Source organism: Lathyrus oleraceus, chromosome 7 (assembly GCF_024323335.1).
Source record: "Lathyrus oleraceus cultivar Zhongwan6 chromosome 7, CAAS_Psat_ZW6_1.0, whole genome shotgun sequence".
Lineage (NCBI taxonomy): Eukaryota > Viridiplantae > Streptophyta > Magnoliopsida > Fabales > Fabaceae > Lathyrus > Lathyrus oleraceus.
Window position 1 is genome coordinate 536,958,726 of NC_066585.1, and position 21,024 is coordinate 536,979,749.

At 29.9% G+C, this 21,024-nt stretch overlaps 1 protein-coding gene across 1 annotated transcript; it reads right to left on the minus strand.

Moving 5' to 3' along the window:
• Positions 1-16,234: 16,234 nt before the first annotated feature.
• On the minus strand, positions 16,235-20,298 carry LOC127104843 (uncharacterized). Its single transcript, XM_051041990.1, has 10 exons — positions 20,225-20,298; positions 19,174-19,343; positions 18,525-18,709; positions 18,173-18,410; positions 17,832-18,082; positions 17,668-17,748; positions 17,245-17,395; positions 16,860-16,957; positions 16,622-16,698; positions 16,235-16,406 (listed from the first exon to the last, which is right to left on the minus strand). The coding sequence occupies exons 1-10, from the start codon at positions 20,254-20,256 to the stop codon at positions 16,235-16,237; spliced, it is 1,455 nt and encodes a 484-aa protein (XP_050897947.1). The 5' UTR covers positions 20,257-20,298.
• Between the last annotated feature and the right edge of the window lie 726 nt (positions 20,299-21,024).

Sequence of the window (21,024 nt, forward strand, 5' to 3'; positions counted from 1 at the left end):
CCATGTCTGGCTCTGTTGCTATTTCAGCCAATTTAACATTGCATAATGTCCTCTATATTCCTAGTTTCCATGTTAATTTATTTCCATAGCTAGACTTGTTAATGGACATGATTGTTCCGTGCATTTCAATGCTAACTCCTGTACCATAATGCAGAATCATTCCAAGGAAATGATTGGTACAACTAATTTGGAAAGAGGACTCTATATTTTGTCATCCACTCCTCAGTCTTCAATTCACAATTCTATTTCCAATGACAATTGTAATCTTTGGCATTTGAGATTAGGACACCTTTCTGATTTAGGCTTGAAAAATATGTCAAAAGTTTGTCCTTTTATACCATGTAAAAATACTCATAATCCTTGTGATTCATGTCATTTTGGTAAACAAAGAAAATTGCCTTTTCCTATTAGCAATACTACTTCTTCTGCTATTGTTGATATGCTACATGCTGATGTTTGGGGACCTTTTTCTACCATATCTTTTTTTGGACACAAATACTTTCTTACACTTGTTGATGATCACAGTAGATACACTTGGGTCATCTTTCTTAAAACTAAAGACCAAGTGAGAACTAGCATTATTCAGTTCATAGCCTACATTGAGACTCAATTCAATACTTCTTTAAAATGTTTGAGAACTGATAATGGCACAGAGTTTGCCACTCTAGCCAACTTCCTATTATCCAAAGGTATCTTACACCAAAATACTTGTGTAGAAACACCCCAACAAAATGAGATAGTTGAAAGAAAACATTAGCATATCCTCAATGTAGCTAGAAGCCTTTATTTCCACTCTCATGTTCCATTAAACATGTGGAACTTTTGTGTCCAACATGACATACACTTGATAAATAGGATCCATACTCCCTTACTCAATTCCAAGTGTCCTCATGAAGTTTTATTTTTAGAACCCCCCTCCCTCATCCACTTGAAGTTTTTTGGTTGTCTTGGGTATGCTGCCACCCTCACCAATCACAGAACAAAATTTGACTCAAGAGCCAGAAAATGTATATTCTTGGGATACAAAGATGGAACCAAAGGTTTTATTTTTTACGATTTGCATAGCAACACCACTTTTGTCTCTAGAAATGTGGTTTTCTATGAAAATACATTCCCTTTTAAAACAGCTAAAGCTTCTTCTCAAAATACGTAACCTTTTGTTGACAGTCATCTCACTCCTTTTGATGACATAACCAATACTCCACACACACCTGGCCCCACTGATATGACCCTTGACAATAGTAATAACCCATCTGTTATTCCTCTTCCGAATGACATACCTCATTCTGACATTGACGTGTCCCTAGGTTCTGCTACCCCTACTACTGACTTTAATAACCATACACCCTTAATAATAAATGACCAAACTTTTACATCTCCACAGCCTATACATACTGATACCAATTCCTCACCTCAATCCAACACACAAACTACACCTACTACCCAATCTGCTACACCCTTACCTGATACAGACAGTAACCCTAATGCTATTGTACCTTTAAGACAATCCACTAGGAATTCCAATCCACCTAGTTATTTGAATGATTATCATTGTTATTCTGCATACAATGCATTGCATTCTTTACATCCTTTTGAGCATCATATCAAATATCCTCTATCATCTGTTCTCATTTATAATAAATGTGCTCCTTCTTATAAACATTTCTGTTGCACCATATCCTCCAATACTGAACCTAAAACATTTTCCCAAGCCAACAAACTTGACTGCTGGAGAAAGGCTATGAATGTTGAACTACTGGCCCTTGCAGAGAATCACACTTGGGATGTAGTTGACTTGCCACATGGTAAACATCCCATTGGTTGTAGGTGGGTTTATAAGATCAAATATAAAGCTAATGGATCCATCGAAAGGTACAAAGCAAGACTAGTAGCAAAAGGGTACACACAAATGGAAGGGCTGGACTATTTTGATACTTTTTCACCTGTTGCTAAAATCACAATAGTTAGAGTCCTTTTGGCCATTGCAGCAATCAAAGGTTGGCACTTGGAACAACTGGATGTGAACAACGCATTTTTACATGGGGATTTAAATGAAGAAGTGTATATGTGTCTCCCACCTGGTATGTTTGCTAATTCTCCTTCTAAAGTGTGCAGACTCCATAAATCCCTGTATGGATTGAAGCAAGCAAGTAGGCAGTGGTATTCCAAGCTCTCTTCCTTTCTAATCTCCATAGGATATTCTCAATCATAAGCAAACCATTCCCTTTATATTAAGGCCTCTCCTTGTGCTTTTACTGCTTTATTGGTGTATGTTGACGACATAGTTCTTGCAGGAGATTCAATGCAGGAAATTCAATTTGTCAAACAACAACTAGATACCAAATTCAAGATCAAAAATCTTGGACAGTTGCGGTTTTTCCTTGGTTTTGAAATAGCTAGATCTAAGACTGGCATTTTCTTCAACCAGAGAAAGTATACATTAGACCTTTTGGAGGACAGTGGTTTACTTGCTTCAAAACCTTCATTGGTTCCCTTTGATCCTTACACTAAACTATCAGCTACTGAAGGTGAAAAACTATCTGATTCCACTTCTTACTGGAGACTCATTGGAAGACTCATCTACTTAACCAATTCAAGGCTTGACATAGCTTATGTTGTTCAGCATTTAAGCCAATATGTCTCTTGCCCTCTACAACCTCATTACCAAGCTGCCATGAAGCTACTTCGATACCTTAAGTCTGTTCCTGCTAAAGGCCTCTTCTTTTCAGCTTCTAGTGCCCTTAAACTCTCTGCCTTTGCTGATTCTAACTGGGCGCGTTGCCCAGATTCCCGCAAACCTGTAACAGGTTACTGTGTCCTCCTTGGCTCTTCTTTAATTTGCTGGAAGTAGAAGAAACAACGCACGGTATCTAGATCTTCCACTGAGGCTGAATATCGTGCCCTCGCATCACTAACTTGTGAGATACAATGTCTACAATTCATATTCCAAGATTTTCAGATCAATTTTTCTCAGCCTGCATCAATCTATTGTGATAGTAAATCCGCAATATATCTAGCTCATAATCCCATATTTCATGAGCGCAACAAACATATAGAACTTGACTGTCACGTTGTACGTGAGAAGATTCGTTCAAAGCTTATTCATCTCTTGCCGGTCTCAACTACTGCTCAGCTCGCGGATATGTTTACTAAACCACTACATTCACCAACTCTTCTTGATTTTTTGTCCAAGTTAGGCCTGCTAAACATTCACACTCCAACTTGAGGGGGCCTGTCAATATTAGTCATTTTAGACTTGTACATATTTAGCCCATTTGTGCTTGGCACGTAGCTAGTTAGTTACATCCTTCTATCTATTAGTTATTTCTGTTATTACCCTTTATGTATATATAGCATAGAGTGTAACCACTTTACTAATAATAACAATAATCACATCTTTAATCTTTACTTTCTTCCTCTTCTTCTTGTATTACTACAACTTTTCCATGGAGTTTGTGGCCTATTCACGCATTATCAACAGGTACACATGTATTAGTTCCACCAAAAGTACCCTAAAAATAATCTAGAATGTGTTGCTCAATAGTTTTAGGTGTCACAAGCACTTCATTCCCATTTTGAATAGATGATATGTGCCAAAATATGGAAATGATGGCACTTATTAACTTGTTTGCAAAGCATTTCAAGCTAAAACTCCAACTATCATGTAAATAGTAGTTTTATTAGAAAAATAATCAATTACTACCTTTTACACCTAATTCTAACCATTTTGTAGGTATTTTATGCATGTCTTAAAGCTTGACAAAGAAAAGCAAGGAATTGGGCTTAAAAACCTCCGCTTAACTAGCTCAAAGAAACAACCAAGTGAGCCTGAAAGCGAGGTCAAAGCAAGGTCAAAGCGAGTGCAAACAAAATGTTAAAGTTTTGCAAAATCACCAGCCTCATCTAACCAGGTCAAAGCGAGGCAAGTCAGAATGTACAAGATTCTCCAAAAACCGCAGCCTCGCTTAGCTAGGTCAAAGTGAGCTCAAAGCGAGACAAGTCAGAATGTACAAGATTTTCCAAAAAACATGCTCGCTTAGCACAACACAATGAGGTCAAAGCGAGATATCTCGCTAAGCTAGTCAATACTCGCTAAGCAAGATAAGGTGGTCTAAAGTTTATGTGGCCGAAATTTTTATAATGAAGAAAGGCCATCTCGCGAAGCAAATCATATGTCGCTAATCGAGTTTATGTTTTTAGGACTGGTTTAAATGTTTGAATTTTCCGGTTGAAGTTCAACCGGAAAATTGAAGAGTTCGATGGTTTGGACGGAGGGGGTAAAGAACGAGGGGTGGCCGAAGGTAGAAGTAGTTGAGAGTGAGAGAGAGAGAGAGGAGCGAAGAGAGAGAAATAAGGGAAAGAAATGAGCAAGTTTGAAAAGGGTGCACTTATATATCTCCTCTGAGCTCATACATGTCACACCTACGTGGCCCCTATTCAGCTAATCATACTATTGAGTCAACTTGTCCCTTATGCACACACGTATACCATAAGTCTCAGTTGACTTGACATCCTAAGCGCCCATCCCACATACCTTGACCGATAGTCTAGATCAAGGGTCAAGATCTTGTCCTATCAGATCTGTTCGATTTTGATCAAGAGGTTCAATTATTTGAGGGCCCAATTACTTCCATAACTTAATTCGCAACCCCTATTTCTTTTCAATTATTCATTTTATATATATATATATATATATATATATATATATATATATATATATATATATATATATATATATATATATATATATATATATATATATATATATATAATCTTATTTAATTAGTGACTAATTGGATTTTATTAAATTAATTAACTTTTAATTGTTTAATTAAATTAATAATTAGAGTTTTCAATATTTTAATATTTATTTTATACTTTATTTATTTATCATTCTATTATTTAAATGATTAGAAAAAACTATTTAATTAATTAAGGGATTATGGTTAATTGTTTGAGATTTTTTGGGATGATTAAGGGATATAATTTGGGATAAACTATTAGGGTTTCAAAGGATAAAAAAATCGGGAATAAAATCACGGGTAATGGTTTAACTATAATCACCAATTTATTTTCTTAAATAAATTAAGCATTACATTTTCGCAAACAATTAAGGGATACAATCAAATTCAACACACTTCAAACTGTAAGTCCTCTATCCTAGTGTATTGAGGCATTTTAAAAATCAATCACTTCTCCGCCCCCGTTGTATGAGAATTTTCAAGGGATAAAAACAATCAACAAACAACCTTTTTATACAAGAACTACGATACTCTGATCCCTCGCATAATGCGAAGGTATGTATGCATAGAGTTGTAAACTCTAGCGAGTACGATAATAAAAAATCTTTTTTGGTCTTCCGTCTGTTTTAATTAAAATATTTCTCTGTAAATATGACAAATAATTAATAATTAATCGATAATTAAGTAAACACCCTTAGAAACACACACTAACCCTAGAACTGAAGGAGAATCTCATTGAGTACAATGGAGGTAAGGGGTGTCTAGCACCTTCCCCTTACTTAACCGATTCCCGAACCTAGCATTTCATCCTTAGTCTATAGGTTTTATCATTATTTCTCAGTTCCTTAGAAACGAATAAAGGATAGTGGCGACTCTGTCATTTTTCTAGCCACGACATGTATATTCACCCAAGTCCCACATCGTAGAGTAGAAAGAAAATATAATTTGAGTATTAAAATAAATAGAGATAGTTAGTTTGAGTTTTCCATACAATAACAATAGTGTTTTGGATGTATTGAGGATTTGGATAGTTGTGTGTTTAGAGAGAATTTTCTTTTTTCTTTTCAAAAATAGTTTGTTGAAAGAGTTTTCTATTTTTCCATGAGTTTGCAATTTTTCTGTTCAAAAATTGCAGTTTGGAGGTTTTACAATTTTCTCCTTAAAAATTGCAATTTAATGAGAGAGCTTGTAATTTTATTTTGTAAGGATTAGAAGTTGAATAATGAAATTATGAATCTTGTTTTTGAATTTTTTGGTCTTTTTCTTTTTGTGGGTATGCTTCCGCATTTGTAGAAATTTGTTTTTTTTGTTAGTTTTACAACAAGTGATATCGGAGCTAAGGTTCTGATCAAGAGAGGAAGAGTCACAAAAAATCATGATCAAGCGAAAAATGAATAGTAACAAAAAATTATGGTCAAGCGAAAAATGAATAGTAATAAAAAATTATGATCAAGCGAAAAAGGAATAGTAACAAAAAATAATGATCAAGGGAGGAAGAAGACAAAAAGATTGAAGAATAATAATTTTACAAATGTGATGATCTTAAATGCTTTGAAGATGGAGTTGATTATAAAGTGAAGATATGCGAGACTTTAGATAAAATGAGGATTTGTTGAGTAAAATAGTATATTCATCCAAGTCCCACATCGGATATTAGAAAGAAAATAGAATTGGAGTGTTAATATAAATATAGATAGTTAGTTTGAGTTTTCCACACAACAAACGGGTGTAAAAAAGCAAATGCGGTGTAAAAAAAGAATAATATAATTTGTAAATTTACACCCGTTTTACAAAAAACGGGTGTAAAAAGCAAATGCGGTGGCAGTTTTGTAAATAAAGTCTTATTTTGAATTTTAGTACGTAACAATAGACACCCTATTTTTAAATAACGGGTGTAAATTCAAATATTATTTATTATCAACTCTATATTACACCTGATATTCAAAAAAAGGGTGTAAATTTAAAAATAAAAATAAAATATTCGTGCCTTAAACAATAACTTTTATTATTCTTATTTGTTTAATCTTAAATTTTCTTAAAAAAATAATAAATTTTAATATTAATATATAACAATAGACACCCTATATTTAAAAATAGGGTGTATAATTATAACAATATAAATGACTAAATTTATATTAAACCCGTTATATTAAAATAGAGATAGATGAAGTTACTTAGAAAATAAACTAATAGGAAATTTAGGTTTGAGTTTAGGGAAGGTAAAAATTGTTTTCTTTCTGTCTTGTTGTTGGTCTAAACTAGGTAGTTTATGATTCAATCTCAAATGAATATATATATATATATATATATATATATATATATATATATATATATATATATATATATATATATATATATATATTATTACTAAAAATCATTCCAAAACTTAAAAAAACAAAAAAACTAAACTAAACTTACCATGTGTCAATTTCTTTTAAAAAATAAGGAAATTTCAACTTTACACAGTAACCGTAGAAGAGAGTACTACAATTTTTTTAATTAAAAGAGTGCCCTAACACATTTAAAGCCCAAATTATACTTTCCTATGCATAGGACTACCACTTCAATATTTTGCACGCTGCACAAGCTAGCTTAGGTGTATTCATCACCCACTCTTCAAACTTCCCCTGTGCCGTTCTACTTCCTATTTATTCTACCTTCCTCCTCCTCACAACAACGCTTGCGGCGACGGCACACACGACGGAGACAGTTTCTTCTCACATTACACGAACAATCGTTTTCCCTCATCGCTGCTCCATTCAACGCAACGCCTCGTTTAGGGTCTCCACCGGACCGCTTCCTTGTCGTTTCGTTCTTTCTCTCTGTAACTGAAATCACTAACGGATTTTTATTATTGAAGAAAAACCCTACGATTGTTCACTCACTCTCACTATTGCTCTACCAATTGCTGAACTAGGTAATGCCTAATTTCTCTGCACTATTACTCTGCTCCTCTCATTAACATTTTTTCTATGACTGTAAAATCACTGCTTTTTCATGTGTATCTTTTTTGTGCGTGCTTATTTTATATTGGTTGGTTAGTCTTTTTGATCGCATGCTTATTGGTTGCGTTTCAAGAGGATTTGTTGAGTAGCTTTGTGTTCTTTTACTTATCATGATTTCTACATTATGAATGATACTAGTTTTTTGAATGAAGGAATTGTTGTTGAACTCTTGTATAGAGCCTATGAAGCACGAACACACCGAAAACTACTCCGACACTTATACGACACACTTATACGACGACACTGAAAATAATTTTAAAAAATGAATAAATTAGATGTGTGATGGTCGAGGTGTCCGACACGGACGGACACACATTTTTTCACAGGTGTCCATAACTAGAGTAACGGACACACTTTTTTTCACGGGTGTCCATAACTAGAGTAACGGACACACTTTTTTTCACAGGTGTCCATAACTAGAGTAATTTTTGAATGAAGGAATTAGTATCGATCAACTTACTGATTTACCATGTTTTACTAGTGAATAATGCTAATAAGCTGTTTAAGTATGTTGGTTTTAGTCTGCTGTTAAAGATACATGCTACCATCAATTAGAGAAAGGAAAAAAGACTGTTTACCTTGGACACCGAAGATTTCTTAATCATAATCACCCATATCGAAGATTGAAAAAGGCTTTTAATGGATATCAGGAGTATAAAGTTGCCCCAAAGGCCTTAACTGGAGAAGAAGTCTATTATGTTTATTATTCATTTTAATTTTAGTTTTGACTAATATTGTTTTCTCTCTAAACAGGAATTATGGATAAACCATCTAGCTCTTCACCAAAAAAAAAGAAGACTAGAGGTGTCACAGCATTGCTACGTTTCATTGCCAAACTTCCTGATGGTGAAAAATACCAAATTGATTTTATAATTGCAAGTGATATATTTGTAAGTTATCATTATAAACATGTAGTATATTTATTACTGAATTGCACTTATGGTGATAAAATTATAGTTGTACATGCTCTGAACCAACTAAAATTGTATGTGTTTCTATGTCGAGTGAAGAAAGTTAGTGTTGGTACAAATTTTGTGAAAAAGGAAAAAAGTTTGTGATGTTGTTGTTTTTGGTGGCTTTAATGTAACTAGGAGTTTATATGCAGGGGCATCAACAAGATAACGGATGGGCATGTGGATATTATGTCATGAAAAATATGTTTGACATTATTGATGCTTGTATTGTTGAAAGATTCAATGAGGTATTTTATATTACATATATTTAATGAAAAACATGTAAATTATTGTTTTAACATGTAGTTGTTTAATTTATTATATGTTTGAACTTGCAGATATTCACAGACACCTCATCATATGAAAAAGAGTCAATTGATCACATCCGACAACTTTGGGCTCAATTCTTTTTGCAAAAGGTTGAAGAGCAAGAGAACCAGGAAAAGAAAGATTTAATGACAAAACAGAAGCGATTAAAAAAAACTTATATATAGATATATTTTTGTTCCATGAATGATTTATTGGTACAAGTTACATGAACAAAGTGGTTGAATTTTTTTCTTACATGAATACAATTTTTGTTGATGTATGACTTGGTGCAAGATTCTAAAGATTAGAGAAATGTTTGTTTTGGTTATTTTTGTTTTTTATTGAATATCCAGGAATATATAAAAATATTTGGTTTAATGAAATTTCAAATAAAATATTTTTAAAAAAATTGAGATATTTTACACCCTTCATACACAAAATAGGGTGTAAATGTGTTAAAATTAAATGTAATTATAAGATATTTTACATTTGATATATCAAAAATAGGGTGTAAATATTTGTCATTTTACACCCGTTTGAATTATAATAGGGTGTAAATTCGTTTAACTTCAATGTATGTAGGTGACAATTTACACCCGTTTTATATTAAATAGGGTGTAAATGTCCTAAAATTCAATGTATATATCTACCAATTACACCTTTTTTTATCTAAAACAGGGTGTAATAGGTGACAATTTACACCCGTTTTATATTAAATAGGGTGTAAATGTCTTAAAATTTAATGTATATATCTACCAATTACACCCTTTTTTTAAATCTAAAATAGGGTGTAATATATTCTCTTTTTACACCCGTTTTAAAACGGGTGTAAATTCTTCATACATATCTCACCCTTTGAATTTACACCCTATCATAACGGGTGTAATATGTATAAAAAACGGGTGTAAAATCTTCTTTCTGCACTAGTATCTTTTGAGGGTGTATTGCGGATCTGAGTAGTTGTGTGTTTAGAGAGGATTTTCTATTTTTCAGTTCAAAAATAGTTTGCTTAGAGAGTTTTCTATTTTTCCGTTCAATAATAGCTTGTTGAGAGGGTTTGCAATTTTTCCGTCAAAAAATTGTAATTGAGAGAGTTTGCAATATTTTCGTCCAAAAATTGTAATTAAGAGAGGAATTACAATTTTTTCATTCAAAAATTGTAATTCGGTGGGTTTGAAATTTTCTCCTTAAAAATTGCAATTAAATGAGGGTTTGTAATTTTTTCCTTGTAAAAATTGAATTATGATTTTATGAGTTTTTGTTTGTTTTTCTTTTTTGTGGGTATTGCTTCCGCGTGTGTAGAAATTTGTTTATATATTTTTTATTTTCTCAACAAAGACTTGAAGCTTTAGAGTGTGAAAGAGAAGAAATGTGAAACCTCGTTTGGTCGTGTCCGTCTGAACGACAGTGTATTGAAAAGACACAAGGATATTTCGGGAAATATTATGGCTAAATAACACATGCTAAAAACCCTTGAGAAATGTCCCGCTTTTTAAATTAAATCACCAAAAAATGTTTTTGAGGCCTAACTAGTTGATTAGGAGAATGTTCAATTGATTATGAGACTTTTTATAACCGTCTAATCAATTAGATCTTTGGCCTAATCGATTAGATGATTCTTAATTGAGTTTACCATTGATTGAGGTCTTCTCTTAATGATTGATAATGACTTTATATCAAAACTTTTTATTTTGGACCTCAACAATCAATAATTTGAGGTGCCTAATCGATTAGGTTAGTTAATTGACCGATGAATTATTTCCAAATTTATACCAAGTCCTTATCTATAAATAGAGAGTTTTTCTGTCAAATTTTTGCATAAAAAAATGTGAAAAATCCAACTTTTATTTCTCTCTAAATATTTCTTATTTTCTCACATATTTTACCCATAATACTTTGAGAGTATTCTTGAGTGTTCTGGGTCATAGAAAAATTATAAATTTACCAAGAATAAATTTTCTTGAATAAATAATTCTTTTTTAGGAAGTTGTTATTTCATTACAAGAAAAATGTGTTTTAGTCTCAAAATTTTAGCGCCAATCATAGCTATGACATTAATAGCGTCAAAAGTGGACGATAACATTTTATTCATTTAATATATTTTTTAAAGTCTTTAATAATAACACGAATTAAAGTCGACGCTACACTCATTCATAGCTTGAAATAGTTTTATATATTTTTCTTATTTATATTTTTTAATGTTAGTGTCTCTCGAGACTGATGCTACATGCCTTTAAAAATATTTTTTCAATTTTTTAGAGTAAAATACCAGCCTCGACTTTCTTCACAAATATTTCGTTTCAACTTTAGGGTTTCAGCTTTTCACGAATTCGATTTCGTATCCTTTCGTTCAAAAGGAATTAAGTCTCTTTCCTCTCATTTCAATGTGGAATACTCAACACGAAAGTCAGCTAGATTAGCCATCAGTTCTCTACCGTCTGGATTACCAGGTTCCCCAACAAAATCATCGGTTCTCTTTCGTCTCCAACAAAAGGAATCAACGTCCTACAACAAAACCTAAAGATCTTTGATTATGTGTTTGAGAAGTTTCTATCAGAGATTACTCAAAACAAAGCCAACCTCATTCCTCAAAACATTAATTTTTTTTGTTGTTGTTGATAATGATCCTTCTGCCTCTCTCAGCTGGTGCCCTAGTTTCTTCTTGTTAGTTGATTATTTTTTCTGTTTTGTTGTGAATTTTGATGTAAAAACTTAATTTTGAAATAATTAACTTGATAATATATCAATTTCAATGGTAGTTTCTAAATATTTGTCAAGATTCTTTGATAACATAGCACTGTGTAGACATCTAAAGGCTTACTAAACCATTGATTTATTTCTAATTTATCAAGCATTGAGTTTACTAAACTCATCAAATAATGCTTGATAACATCCAAAATTTTCTTTTTTGATTGTTGATATTGGCATATTCATTTTAATTCTCATTTGTTTCATTTATTTATTCCAAAATAACTTTATTTTGAAAATAAAAAAGATTGTTTTTTTCTCTGTTACTTAGAGTTGGTTGTTATGCTAGACCTCTTTCGATTTTATTTGAATGTTATCACATTGGCTAGACTAAGTGCATTTTTCCTAAAAATTTATTTTAGTTTTTGCCTAAAATTATGGTGATTTTACCAAACTCTCTATCAATAATGGTGATAATACCATATATATATATATATATATATATATATATATATATATATATATATATATATATATATATATATATATATATATATATATATATATATATATATATTTTAAGTTATAATTGGTGAACTTTATAATCTATGTACAATTTGCAAATATATAATGGTGACTTGGGTTAGAAAAAACCAATGTTTAAAAAGAATGTTATACCATGTAAGTTGGTTGTTGAGAAATATATATGAATCCCAATGTCTTGTGACTTTTCATAGACTGTTAGATGATATGGGTTTCTTCTTTTTATGATGTTTGTTGGTTCTCCTAGTTTGGTCTTTCTGAAAGTTTTGAGTTTATGATTAACATAAGGATTCGTTCTAGTCGTAGAATAAAAATAGTCAAAAGCTCTGTCCCCTTAAGTTTTTATCACATTCTTCTATAATAATAATAACAATGAATACATTTTGGAGTTGCCAATTGCCATTATAATTTTGACGACAACAAGTCCACTTCAAAGTTAATATTCTCTGGTCACTACAAGAAAACTGGCAACTTGCGACAGTTATTTTGGAGGCTTACGACGGTTTGAACCGCCTCAATTCGCATGTTACGAGGTTCCAACTCCCTCTCAAAAACGTGCGTCGAGAGGATATATTGCGACGGTTGTCAAAAACGTCATACAAACTATCGTTTTTTATCACGATGGTTACGGAAGTGACGTAACCTAGATATTGCGACGGTTATCAACCGTCGTGAAATTTCGTTTTAATTTTTGTTTTCATTATTGATTGCGACGATTTCAAACTGTCTTGAGTGCCACATCTTTAACCGTCGTAATTTTGATTTAAAAATTTAAATTATAATTTATTTAATAACGGTTTAAAGCATTACTAATTATTTAATTTTTACTTTTAGCAATAATGTAAATCATTATTAATTTTTATATATAGTAGAATTTTTTTAATATTTTTTTTATTTTAATTATTATCTACTAAAATATTTTTAAATCGTTTTGTATTATTAATTTTGGGGAAATCCTTTTTATTTATTTTTTTCTATATTTTGGTTTGAACATGTATTATCAAATCATATTTTTTCTCTTACTGAAACAGGAAAATTGTACCTTTTGTCTATTTCTCAAATAGAAATATTATACTAAAAAATTCATGATTTACACCATTTGCAAGACCAAAATGGCACACACCTTATAATTTTAGCACAAAACTAAAACAAATGATTAACCAAAAAACGCAATAACTAAAATGTAAAGTCTTGTAGGTCGTTCAAAAGTTATCTTCTGTGATTTGCCACCGGTAGTTAAGTACCTATAATTTGAACAACATTTAAAACCAATTAGGATCATCATCAACAACAACATTAAATCTTTAGTAAAAAAATTAAAAAAAGTAAAATGAATAAACATATATACTAAGTGATATAAAACATTTACTTACTAATTTTCCATATCCATTCTTGATGATCACGATGAATAACATGTATACCTATGAATCATTTTTTTCAGATGAGAGACATACATGTGTTGCGAAAGAAGGGTCTCAAAATTAAAATCTTGATTTTCATCACTATTAAAAATAGATTTTCATTGTAGAACAATTTTTCATTTTGTGTTAAAAGGACCAGTGCCATAAAAAACTTGTTTTGTTTGGGATGTCATGATAAATGATTCGTTCATATAAGTTGCCTTTTGAAGAGCATCCAGTGTGAATCCTAGTTCATCGGTTTCTATACCAATGTTACTGTCAATCCACTTGCACTAAAATAAAGACACTTTAAAAGTAACATAACCAATATCCAAAATATCCTAAGTGACCCAAAAGTATGCTCTAGATGCTAGTACATGATTGTTATATTTGGAACTAGAGAAGTGCATGAATTCAACTTCAACCATAATCTTATTAGGTGTGTTAATTGGTCCATGAGTTGTTTCCGAATTTATACCACACCTTGACCTATAAATATAAAGTTTCTCTATCACTTTATTTATATCCAAAAAACATGAAAGCCTCACTTTTCATTTCTCTCATCATCTTTCTAAATCTTTTGTATTTTCTCACATATTTTAGCCATAGTGCTTTGAGAGTGTTCTTGAGTCTAATTAGGAATAATGTTTCGAGTGAGGGAACAATTATAAATTTACTAAGATTGAATTTTCTCTTGAGTAAATAATTCTTTCATAGGAAGTTATTATTTAGGTTGCAAGATAAACCAATCAAAAGCTCTTCTTTGTTTTGGGGGAGTGTTTTAGGAAGTTCCGGTCCGGTTCGCGAGTTTCTCCATTGAAGAAAAAACCCTCATTTTGTTTGTGAAGAACACTCAGTGAGAATCTCCATAACGGTTCTTGAGCTCAGCCCAGTTAAAAGCTCTATCGATTCGAAATTGACTCATGTAAAATTTCACTTTGTTTTTGAGTTCAACTTGGTGTAAAAACTTAGTAGGTTAAAGATCAACCCAATAAAAATATCAGTTCGGTTTGTGGTCATCCTGTGTAAAACCCCGATTCAGTTCAGAGGACAGTCAATTCAAAACTTTGCCTTGGTTCAATATTAGTCTGTGCAAAATTTGTGTTTGGTTTGTAGACTAACCGTTGCAAACTTTGTTCGTTGTTTGGTTAGAAGTTAGTATAAAATTTAATTTTCTTGTATAAGGGGGTTTGTGGGCATAACCTTTTAAAAGTTCTTAAGAAAAATGAATACTCTCAAGATGATTTTTTTAGGGACATGATTATGTCTTCTTAGTCGAACCTGTATAATTTTGTAGCGTTATTTCTCTTCCCTTTTTTCCAGTTATTTTATTTTTTCTTTGCTCATTTTCTCAATTGTTTTGAAATTGTTTAAACTCTGATTTCTCAAATGATTTTATTTTAAATCATCGTTTTTCAAACCTCCCAAAATCATCTTCTATAGTATACGTAATCACATGTCCAACAACGTATTATGAGCCACTTTGCTAAAATATTGATTGATATTGATATGCCAAATTAGATTCAAAGTCATATTATTGTAGATATAGTATGTTATGCTTTCTTTGTTGGCATGGAATTTGAAAAACTCCCCATATTTTTGTAATCAATGTAAAAATACCAGTCATCTTATTGAGAGTTGCAAAAAGGTTAATATTCAAAAAGATGTTTTTAAGAGGAGAAATAAACCTATAAAGGTGGTCATAACTAGCAACAATCAAGGACCATAACAACATAAGAATAACAATATGAATGAGAAATGCAAGAATCAACGACAACCTTAATACAAGGTGCAACAACTTGATCCACAAAATAAAAAATAAAAAAAAGTTAGACAACTCAAAAAGCCACATCATCATTCAAGATCACCATAGTAAAAATGACAACAATGATAATGTTAGAATATTATAAAAATGTTTATAATATTCCGACACACTTTTAAACATTGAAGAATTTGTTTAAAATACTTCTAAATTTCCAACACACATCCTATTACTAATAAAGCTAATATTGAACATACCCGGACCAATAAGAAATGCTCTCATGTCCAAAAATATTTATTGAATTTCAATTGCTTTAATAGCATCTTTAAATATTTATTTATAATGAATCTATTTTATGTTTTGTAAACCATAATAAGCATTATCTAGAAAGCTACAACATACATATGTAATTCATATATTTTATTCCAATTAGAATAATACAAACAACATCAACATGTATGCACTATTTTGTTACGTGGTTTTATATCCTATTGATTAAATGCAAAAATTATTATATTTAAGTTGAAATTAGTCTAGTATCTATTACAATTAAGTTCTAACTTAGCAATGCATATTTTCAAAGGTTGTGTTACTACATATCTTCATTGCCATAAACACTTTTGTTGTCTTAAGAAACTGTTCTAACTTTTATTGTATTTTAAATTGATTGAACTACCTGAGTTAAAAATATAATAAAAGAACCAAATGACTACTATGGGAGGTTTCTTTTTAATTAATTGAAAACAATTTTTTGAACATCTATTTTTTTTAGTTTTTAACCATCTAATCTTTTTAGTTCTTAACCAAAGTAAGTATATACTACTTACATTATCTAAAAAAGTTTCAAAAACTTAGACTCCCTCAATCTTTTAGACTCTTTAAAATCTTTAGCATCAGAAAAATTCTCAAGATAATTCATCAGCTTCATTCTTGCCTCAAAACATGGATCAAAGAGATCCATATATGGAACACTTGTGCATTCATCAAAATCATCCATGGTATACCTATAGAGTCAATAATAAAATTTTGATAAATATCATATAAACATTTTTTTGTTGAAATATATTTTAAGTTATCTTAAGATAATTTTACATTTTTTATCTTTAAATTTCGCATATTTGTGTCTTTAGAAGGTTACTCCATTTAAAAAAAAAATATGTATTTAGAATATATTTGCTACATAATTGGAAGCTTTTTTAAAAGATATTTAAAACCTTACTTCAAATAGTCAAATCCATTATATCCACCATTGATATGAAGTGAATCATTGAGTTCCATTCCAGCAAGATCAAACTTCTGAGAATATAAATGACATTAACTTAATCATTTTGTATATGTTTTTTCAAAACATAAAACATATAGAAATATATTTACTTGTATCAATAATGTATATCTATTGTTTAATATTTCTACAAAAATATTTTTTAGCTAAATAATAGTAAAATAAGGTACTTTACCTTATTTGAGTTTGAATTGATAGAGATCCATGTTCCATAATCTAAATGAAAGATCTCAACATTTGTAAAGCATTTATTTCCATTTGTAGTACTAATAACTGCCCACAAAATATTGTTTAAATAAACTTTAGCTAAATTTAAAGATAGACAAAGAAATTAATCCATATAGTGCATATAAAATTAAAATAAAAAATATGTGGCTTAATCACCAATTCTCTCTTCACTAATTTATCTCTATCTCTCTTATATTTCATCTTCTTCTTTAAATTATAATTCTTTATTAATTTTTTCATGTTACACTTGTTTGTGTGAAGGAGAAAGATCGAGAAAAAAGAGAAGAAAACACAACTACTTTTTACAAAAGATAAATAAAAATAAATATTACCTTTCAATCGTACTTGTGTCGTGTATAAACCAATAAAGTTCAATGGTTGAAAAGATTTGGTTGCATTCTTAGACAAAAATAATTGGATATTCGTCTTCTCCACATTTGTAAATCTAGACATTGTGTAATCATCTTTGACATCTTGAATTGCCTTCATATGACAATAAAAAACATTAGTCTTACGCTGAACATTAATGTGAATCACAACCTAAGTACATTTGAAGGTATCAAATGTTATGCGTGACTTGAATGATGATTATGACTCGATTCTAAGTGATGCACAAAGTTATTGAATTTGAAAAATAAGGTTTTTAATGAAATGAGTTTTTAAACTTTGAAAACATGTTTTTATGCAAATCTTAGTATAAATTTTCAATGCAATACAATTTTTTTTAATCATTTCTAGTTAAAATGAGATTGTACCGGCTGTTGTTTTAGATCACCATTCTCCGAGGATTGAGTTTTTTTAAAAGCTTTTCGGTCTCCAATCCTTTGTTGCGCAGACTAAAACAATAAATTGAATTTAGTTTAATATAAATAAAATTAATTTATAACATTTAAAATATTTTTATCTTCCAATCGTTAACCTGTACTATCGTATAGAGATTATCCAACGAAGCACCGCAATTCTCATCCTTCTTTCTTAAACTCAATGGTTCCTCTCTATAACCCTTTATATTGCTCTCATTAGCAGCATCTCTTACATTGTCTATAAAAGATAGGTCTTGCTTTTTCTTTCCAAGAGCCATTTCTAATAGTTTTTTATATACACGACTTTTTTCATCATGATTTATCTCCTTTCTAATTGGACGGACACGTAATGGTCGGTTCAATCCATCTGAAAATGAAACAACATCAATACAATTCAATTTTCTATTTGAATAAGTAGAATGCAATGTGTGAGATTTATATGTTTATAATACTTCACCTTTTTTAAGGGTTTCACGTGGAAAATATGGATATTCAATTCTCGTCTTTGTATTATATTGTGGTACTGGATTTTTAGTAGCCATGGCAGTAGATACAAATAAATACATTAACTTGCTTGTTTGTCTATGATCTAGTTCAAACCAAAAATGATTATTAAGATAGTAATTTTCTCCGATTACTGGTCCAAATTTATCTTCTAATATTGGATGACATTGGACTCGTACACGAACTTTTACCTTAAACATAAATAATCCAAAAACATTAATATTAATGAATCTTACATCAATTACGATCACAATGAACCATATGAATTATAGTTTATTATGCAGATAACAATAAACATATGATACCTGTGCAGGATATTGTGTTTCATCGGTATAATCATCATTAATCCATGCATAAGGGTCTATAAACATTTTCCCATGACTCGTAGCCTCAAAAATTCCATGAAGCTTTCTATCACTATAATTGAAAAGAAATAAAGGCATCTTTGGATTAATATTCTCCACATATGAAAAGTGTTGAGCTGGTAAACCTGTTAAAACAAATAAAATATTCTCATAGTAAAACATAATTCCACAATCAATAAAAGAAAATCACTAAGATGCCTAAGAATGAGAATTTAATTTTTAAAATCAGTTACTATGACTCTCGTAATTATTGTATAAATTTCTATTGCAAATACCATTTTTAGTTTAATGTTTCAAACTCATACTAAACACATGTTTTGATTATGCAGTGATAAAAATTAATTTTAACTAAAATAATATAATTAAGTCGAGTTTAAAAAATGAGTTAAATATATAATAAATAATGTTTGAATTTGTTGTATAAAAGATATTTATGTGTATGTCTACAAACATTAGCTTTTATAGATATAATAATTTGAGACAAGAATCACTTCTAAAATTGGTATTGAATAGAATATAGCTTAACTTTTAGAGAAATTAGTCTACTACACATAGTACCATAAAAACAATTAAATGCAAAAAGACTAACCAAAGAGTTGTTTAGATAGACACTCTTTCATTGTATGCCTTGTGCATCCAAATATGACCCCACCAAGTTGATCCTTCTTCAAATTCCTACCACATCTATTCACAAGGTTTTGAGAAATAGGTAAAGCACTTTTTGCATTAAAAGTTTGTATTTTCCTTTCTGTCCTCATCCTAGCACAAGAAGAGAAATCTTATTTCATTAAACAAACCATGACAAAAAAAAGCATAAAAAGTATATAAACATGAATATCTTGACAATCAAATAATCAAAAAGTTCAAGACATTAAAAGTTAAAATAAATATTTTTTTAATATTTTTAATATTAAAAAAAAAGACAATTGAAGTATTAGGGAAAATTATAGAATATTAGAAAAATCAATTTACTGTTATGATTCTATGGGGGAAATTTTTAATTTTAAAAAAAATTAATCATGTAAAATTGATTTTAGTTATAAGCGAGTTAGATGTTAAATAATTTTTAATTAAATAAATTTAATTAAAAGTGATTTAAATAATAAAATTCAGTATAAATATTATCTCTGAAGTAAAAAACTACAATTATAATTTTAAAAAAAATCAATTATAAGGAAAAAAATTGGTCCTAATAAACAATTTCAAAATAAATAAAAAATAAATTCTTTAGTCTACTGAAATTGATTTTTTCTTTACAGCTGATTCTTATTTAAATAGACAATAGATAATATTAGTTAATTACTAACACAAAATAATTGATTCTTATTTTGAAATTGTTTATTTAAAATAAGAATCATAATATGTATTTTTTTAACAATAAGGATCAGCATAATATGTATACTTTTATCAATAAACTGATTTTCAATAGACAATAGAAAAAAACTCGATTACTAATTAAAAAAAATGATTATTACTTTAAAATTGTCTATTGAAACTGATTCTTATCTTAAAATTGTGAAATTTGTTAGTAACACGATATGTTACTAACCATTATAAAACAACACCTTAAACTATTTAAAAATCTACTCACTCCAACAAATGATTATAAGAAAAAAGAATTGAGATGAAAAGAAAAATACTTGTGAAAATCTTTTTGTTGTAAGTGAAACATTAAAAAGGAAACTTAACAAAACAAAGCTCTAAATGTAAGGAAATATTTTTATTTTTATGTTTTCGACAGAGATGGATGAAGTATTTATATAACACAAATTAAAAATATTAATATAAAGTTGCCTCATACTATGTATATTTTAAAGATGATTTCATGAATTATACATTTTTTTACACAATATCATAATTTATACATGTGATCATATTTGTGAGTAGTAAAAAAACATAAATTATGTTTTTTGATGGTGGCGATACAGAAGTTATGACATGCACATTACTTTGGTTCTTTGACTCAATTATTTATCATTTCCATTTGAAATGACATTGTTATTGTTATGTAGTTATATCACAAAATATCGAAGTTAATATTAACGGTTTTATATATGATGTTTTTTATGTCAAGAAAACAAAATATTACATAAAATAATTATGGGTTAGATTATTATGAGGTACCCAAACCAAATCTTATACATAATAAGAACAAATAGATTAAAAAGAAAGGGAGATTAAAAGTAGTAACTAGTCACGCACACTTATACATCTTAGAGTAATTTACTTAGACGCTCAGTCCACTAAAGTCTAAATAATTTGCATTTAGTTGATAAAAGTAATCTAGAACACATACTCGATGGATCATTTGGTGTCGTTTGTGTGAACGATCTTTAACATTTTCACTTTCTGGTGAATTGTAATAGCGTGTTGGTCTAAGAACTAATGTCTAGAGAAAACGTCACGTTTTCTAGAAGAATATTTTGGATAACATTCTGGA